The following is a 7,212-nucleotide window of genomic DNA, read 5'->3' on the forward strand; positions in this document are numbered from 1 at the left end:
CTCGTATTTAAATAAAAGAATAGTAAAGAATAAAAGCAATACTTGCTTTTTCGCTGTAAGCTCAGCGAAACAAAAATAATACATACAAGCTATTATGAAAACTATGCATGAAAGATTGCGTTTTAAATTATAATAGTTATTTTAATTAGATTATAAACAAAATACTATAAATAAGAAAACTGAACATAACCGGGGCTCGAACACAGGACTGACAGGCTGGAAGGATAAACTCTGTTTGGAAATAAAGCTTGCAAACTGTTTCTAAAGTTTGCAAAATGGTCCTCATTTGTTCCCAAACGGTTTCCTATTTTTTTCCCAAACTGCAAACTTTCTGGAAACAATATTTTTCTGTCAAGGCTTCAGCAGGTGTCATGAAGCCATCCATATACTCTATCATCCATCCATCCATCCATCCATCTACCCACTCATCCATTCATCAATCCATCCATCCACTCATCCATCCATTCACTCACCCATCTACTCACTCATCATCCATCCTGCCATCCGTCCATCCATCTATCCACTCATCAGTCCATCCATCCATCTGTTCTGATTGCTGTCACCAATGTTTTCGATGTTTTGCTAATACCCTTTATTTCCGATGTGAATGAAAGTGCTAGTGTCTTGGCCTCCCGTTGCCACCACTTTTCTAGCTTAGATGAGATACTTACCACCTCTGTTGAGATGATGCTTGCCACCGCTGGATCAGATGAGGAGCTTGGTGTGGTGTTAATGTGGAGGACCGGGTAGTGAGCTTGGTATTGTTGGTAGCGTGGAGGTCGTGGGTGGTGGTTGATATTGTTGATGTGTGCGAGTAAAAGACACGATTTATCAGAGTTCTTCTTGATTTAATAATGGAAAGAATGTACACAACTGATTCGAGACACAGTTGATTACAGTCGTGACGAATGATCTTGCGCTCTCTCTCTGAACTGATATGAGCTGGACCGCTCGTGAACTGATGATGAACTCTTTCAAGACTGACTCTCTCGGAAAACTGATTAACTGCGATTGGAATCTCTCAGACTAGATTGACTGTAGCTACGCATGCGGGCTCTATTTATGTCAGAGAAGTGGATCACGATATACTCGTAGCTTTTGTTGTGAAGAAATGATCAATGAGATGCCAGGAAATGGAGTGAATTGACCAATGACAGCAGTCGTTATTTTGGCCAATGACCAGGGAGGAAGACTCAGAAAAAAAGACAGGTGTTTTCCCCAATGGCTGTAGGGAAAGTAAGATGTGAATTCCTTTGAGAGGGAGAGAAAGGGGAGAGGGGTTAAAATCAGAACAGAGTGGCTGACCATGGGGACACGTGGGATGAATTATGAACACACCGCATGTACAATGGAATATGAAATTATGAATATATATATATATATATATATATATATATATATATATATATATATATATATATATATATATATATATATATATATATATATATATATATATATATAATAATAATTGTTAAGACTGATACACATCTATCCCTCCAGCCACTCTTCAATCCATCCATCCAACTACTCACTCATCTATCCATCTATCCATCCACTCATCAATCTATCCATCTGTCTACTCATCCATCCATCCATCTATCCATTCATTCATCCATCCATCCATCCAATCCTTTATCCGCTCAGTCATTCATCCATCCATCTCTCTATTCATTCATCCATCCATCCACCACAGCTGTTGCTGTTATTATTATTATTACTATTATTATTATTATTATTATTATTATTATTATTATTATTATTATTATTATTATTATTATCATTAGTAATAGTAGTGGTAGTAGTAGTAGTATCATCATCACCATCATCTTTCCAAGTGGTAATAGTAATGACACCACGTTCACCAGTAGTTATGATGTAGTTGTGGTTATCTTACGAATAAATTATGAACAAAATGGGACGGAAGTAAAAAAAAAAAAAAAAAAAAAAGAGACTGGGAAGACAAAATAAAGGACAGAAAATAAGTCAAGGTGAGGCCGCGGCAGCATACAGATATATTCAGCTGTGCCTCACTTACGCGCTCACTTTAAACTCAATCCTTAGCCGCCTGGGCAGAGAGAGGCGACGCTCCGCTGGCCGCTTCCCGCACACCTCCTACTTGTCACCTGCCACCACAACACAGTGTAGCGCCGTGCACCCGGTAACTTTACGCTGTGGCTCCTTAAAGTGTACGTGTGTGTGTGTTTGTTACATCGTGCTGTAGTGCTGTCATGAGGTCACAACCGTGCGTAAATGTTAACATTCAGTGAGGCAAGTAGCAGTGTGCCGTGCGTGTGTGTGTGTGTGTGTGTGTGTGTGTGTGTGTGTGTGTGTGTGTGTGTGTGTGTGTGTAAAATAATAATAATAATAAACGGTTTATTATTAAGGCAGTTTACAAACTGAAAATGTACAGAGGGGGTGGGGAAATACTTAACATTAAAGGTGAGTTGTGTGTGTGTGTGTGTGTGTGTGTGTGTGCGTCCCTCAACATCGATCTATTCATTTATCCATCCATCCATCCATCCAATCCTTTATTCCCTCAGTTATCCATCCATCCATCTCTCTATTCACTCATCCATCCATCCATTCATCCATCTACCTACTCATTGGTGACACTTGCAAGACACGATTTACGTAAATATATTTTCACCTCCCTTAGTTCAGGAAATTGTACAGTGAACTAGTTAATGGGAAGTTGTTTACTGAATGCGTAGCAATGCGTAGAACAGATACCAATAAACCTTTTGGGATATAATAAGATAAGGACATAAGAAAATAAAGGAAGTTGCAATAAGCCGTCCCTGTATGAAACATTAAATTTCTAGTTACCATAAATCCATTGAATTTGTCTAATCTTCTAAAGTTCGGCGCTGACAATCTGATTACTAAGTCTATTTTATTCATGTATCACTCTTTTTGAGAAGCGGGCCTTCCTATCTTTTTTTTTTCATTTAACTTTATTAAGCTTGAACTCATTATTGTTTATCCTATCCTGATTACTGTCCGTCAGAATTATACTTAAGTTATCCTTGTTATATTCCTTATACCATTCCCTCTATTAGGTCCCCTCTAACTACTGCTTCCGTGTCAGAAACTAATCTCTGTGTGCTGAGTGCATGACAGAGGTGATATTGTCTGGAATACAGGCGTATATTCCTCACTTTTTTTTTTCTCTCGCCCTAAACCTTCCAAATCTTGGTCTTACTTAATTCTGTTCTCGTGCTGTAGAGATGTGGCCATCAAGCGGTACTTGAGCCTTCCATCACCTGAATCTCATACGCTTTTTATTTCTGCCCGAAATCATGGCAAGTCTATTCTCCAACTATCCAAGAACTCCATCATCAATAGGAAATGTTAAAATCTTTCCAGATCTAACTCATCACATGACTTCTGACACCTAGCCAAAAATATCTTCAGCAACTTTTCTTCTCCATCATTCCCTCCTCTATATCAACCTGATGGCACCACCACCATCTCATCTATCTCTACAACTAAACTATTTGTTCAAACATTTACTAAAAACTCTACCTTTGATGTATGATGCTTTGTTCTTCCCTCTCCTCCACCCTCCAACCATTTCATGCTTCCCTTTAAGATCCTTCCTCATAATGTTTTCATGCCCTCGCTGGCCTTAACCCTTGGAAAACTTATAGACCTGTTGGAGTCCCTCCTATTGTTCTCTGAAACTGAGAATCAGTGCTTGTGCCTTGTCTAGTCAAACTCTTCCAACTCTTTCTATCAACATCTACCTGTCCCTTTTGCTGAAAGTTTGCCTACATTCAACCTGTTCCTAACAACGATGACAGCTCTAACCCCTTAAACTACCGTTCTATTGCTTTAATTTTCTGCCTCTAAAGTTTTTGAATCTATCCTCAACAGGAAGATTGTTAACATCCATCACTTTATAATATCACATCTGATCCCTCTTGAAAAAAAAAAAAAAAAGCGCCAGTTGGAAGCAGGAGACAAAGGAAAACGAGTAAACCGAAATTTAAAAGCAGAGACTGCGAATATATGAAGCTACTTTACTAGACTCCCTTTAGCGCTAGTGACTCAAGGAGGGAAACAACTTGAGCGATAACAATCAGCAATAACACACAGGGTGTTGTAGCTGCATTTCTTGTCTGAAAGACGAGATAAAGTTTGAGTCGGTAAAGACGGTAAAGCCACCCAGTTGACTTTTATATGTATATCCTGTGGTTCTATTCTTTTCCTCTATCCCTTTCTTAATTTCCGTTCACCAGCATATCTCCAAACATACAACCGGATGGCGCACGTATTACAGATGCTCAGCTCGACACGCAGAGTGCGAAGCGTAAGGACAGGACAAGTGTGACAGGTGTAAGAGAGACCTTATAATTATAGTCACTTCCTCGCAACCAGAGTGCATTCGTTTCCTCTTACATGATTTCGACGTTGAGAAGCTCGTGTGAATCTAACAAGAGTGAATTCCCTATGGATCGATTACAAATGGGAAAAAGGAAGCACTCAAATAAGTAAGTAAGTAAGGAAGGAAGGAAGGAAGGAAGGAAGGATGAAGAGGACGAGTTTTCACCTTGTTCACCTCGTCGACCTTTTGAAAACAAACAAACAAACAAACAAACAAACAAACAAACAAACGAACGAACAAATTTATCTTAAGGACGGACAGGCAGGATACGAAGGCATTTCTTGACCTTTAAGCGACTTTTCTTTTTATTGGGGAGGGAGATCATGAGAAAGGAACGTGTGTGTGTGTGTGTGTGTGTGTGTGTGTGTGTAGTCATTCCAGTATCTATCAGGATTGTTCTTTTCCTTATATGTTAAGGTTTAACATTTGAATTGTTAAGAAAAGTAAGGAAGTAAAGGAAAAACTTAAATAAACTAAAAGAAAAAAAAAGGGATGGAGGCGGGGAGGAAGTGAGGGAGAGAAGTGAAGGAGGGAGGAAATGCAGCATTCCTTAGTCAGGTCCACCTACACTTTCACATTTCTATACTGGCCATCGGTCACCAAAGGCAACAGAAGGCAAGTTTAGAGTCACCATACAGTATTAGGAAGGAGGCATTATTATTAGCGTCTTCCTTCAGCAGTTCACAGGAGCAACATGACCTTCGATCTGACGTCGCTGCGGAACGCGGGTGTCAGACTCGTGACGGCGGGAATATTGCCTCTGCTGCGTCTTCTGGTGACGGTCGTCTTTCCCCTTGCCCCACTCCGCGATTACCCGCCCCCTGCCCATCTCTATGCCCAGTATGACTTCATCGTGGGTGAGTACACTCGCATGTTGATACTTTGGGAACACCTGTGACGGTCTGGTTTGTAACCTTGATGCACTGAGAGTCTGCTATTGCAGTGGGCGGCGGGTCAGCCGGCAGCGTGATGGCGGCGCGGCTCTCGGAGGTACCGACGTGGCGGGTGCTGCTGGTGGAGGCTGGACCGCCGCCTCCTCCTGAATCCTTCATCCCCGGCATGTTTGGTGTGCACATCTTTAAAGGACACCCGAACATGCGAGAGTATCTGACCGTCCCGCAGCGCAACGCACTTCTCTATATCGACAACCAAGTAACTGCACCACACCACTGCTGAGAAGCCTCGGCAAACCATCTTTTGTGATAATGTACATTATGTTATATAGCACATACACATGCACATTGATTTACACATATAAAATGAATATACACCACCCAGGAGGCAGTGCTGCTGCAGGGGAGGGTGCTGGGAGGGGGCTCCACAGTGAATGGATTGTTGTACAGTCGCGGCAACAGGAGAGACTACGACTCCTGGGAGGCTCTCGGAAACCCCGGGTGGGACTACGCCTCTGTCCTGCCGTACTTCATCAAGTCTGAAGACTACATCGGCTCGCCTCCTCCTGAGACTGGTCAGTACTGCGACGCGACGGAGAAAGGTTGACAAATTTCGAAGCAAGAGTTACCGCAAGTGATTGGAATGACATACCTTTCATATTTCATCGACAGCATCGTTCCATGGCCGCGGCGGACCCCTCGGGGTGACACAGTACCCGCCCACCGCCCTCTCCCAGTACTTCGTGAAGGCCGGGGAGCAGCTCGGCTACCCTCTCGTCGACCCCATTGGCTTCGAACAACTGGGTTCGTTTTTATAACTGATTTTGCACTTCCTCATCTAAATTGTGGTGAACGTACTAAAACAGTGTCTGGGACAGGGACACCTGGTGTTTTGTTAGTCGGTCTGTGATTGTTTCCTTCCACGGGATCTTGTCTCTCAGTGTCTTCCAGTGTCATTGTTAGGATCATCATATTTACTGTTCTTACTATTTTTATTACTTTTACAACACCATCACCACCACCACCACCACCACCACCACCACCACCAACAACAACAACAACAACAACTACTACTACTACTACTACTACTACTACTACTACTACTACTACTACTACTACTACTATTACTACTACTTCACAAGCTAAGAGGGCTATGTACTGTACTCGGTAATATCTACGTGGGTGGCATCAACTTGATCCAACTCTTAGTCAGTTCATGAACCAGACCGCAATGGATTTTGTTACTATTAGTGTACATATATTTTTAAGATTACACACACACGCACACACACACACACACAGGCGCCAGTCTTAGTTTTGTGTTGTTCTCGGTGGGGCGGGGACTCTCAGGCTTCCCAGCGAATGCCACGTTCACCATCCGAGAAGGGATGAGGAGCTCCACGGCGGAGGCCTTCCTCTGGCCTGCCTCCGCGCGGCCCAACCTGCACGTGCTGCACTCAGCCACCGTGACGCAGGTGTGTGTGTGCGTGTGTGTTTGAGGGGAATAATAATAATCATTCTGTTCCATTGTAAAAGAGAGAAAACTTCCTTTCAGTACAGGCTCAAAAAAAGTTTCAAACATTTATGAAATCCCAATGCTTGCCTGGTACATACTTGCACTGCACGTACCAAAGCCTTTTGCTATACCAGTAGCACATACAATAATGACCTACTTCTATTGACTTGTATTAGCGAAGGAATCTCGAGAGGAGGCTACAAATTCTTTCATTCTGCATCATTTTGGGCAAAGCAGCAAAGCCACTTTTTTTCAACTGATTTCCTACACAGCAGCAACAGTTCAGTTGTTTCTCCGTCTTCTAGGTTCTGTTTGACGACACGAGACGCGCGACTGGTGTGGTGCTGGAGTACAACGGAGAGGTGAGGTGCCTGGATTCAACTCAGAACATTCTTAAGTGATACATGATGAAC

The 7,212-nt window shown here is 42.4% G+C and overlaps 1 protein-coding gene across 5 annotated transcripts in view; it reads left to right on the forward strand.

Annotated features, from left to right (window-relative positions):
• The first annotated feature begins 2,009 nt into the window (after positions 1-2,009).
• Positions 2,010-7,212, forward strand: part of LOC135095041 (glucose dehydrogenase [FAD, quinone]-like) — an 11,048-nt gene continuing 5,845 nt past the window's right edge. Inside the window, exons 1-7 of one of the 5 annotated variants that reach the window (XM_063995680.1) lie at positions 2,010-2,161; positions 5,068-5,247; positions 5,334-5,542; positions 5,669-5,858; positions 5,956-6,087; positions 6,634-6,758; positions 7,105-7,161. In XM_063995680.1, the coding sequence (XP_063851750.1) occupies positions 5,085-5,247; positions 5,334-5,542; positions 5,669-5,858; positions 5,956-6,087; positions 6,634-6,758; positions 7,105-7,161 (876 nt within the window). In that variant the 5' untranslated portion in view covers positions 2,010-2,161; positions 5,068-5,084. Of the gene's footprint in view, positions 2,272-5,067; positions 5,248-5,333; positions 5,543-5,668; positions 5,859-5,955; positions 6,088-6,633; positions 6,759-7,104; positions 7,162-7,212 lie in introns of all 5 variants that reach the window. The other 4 variants (XM_063995693.1, XM_063995687.1, XM_063995700.1 and 1 more) reach the window with 4 other exon arrangements.

Source organism: Scylla paramamosain, chromosome 3 (genome assembly GCF_035594125.1).
Source record: "Scylla paramamosain isolate STU-SP2022 chromosome 3, ASM3559412v1, whole genome shotgun sequence".
Classification (NCBI taxonomy): Eukaryota; Metazoa; Arthropoda; class Malacostraca; order Decapoda; family Portunidae; genus Scylla; species Scylla paramamosain.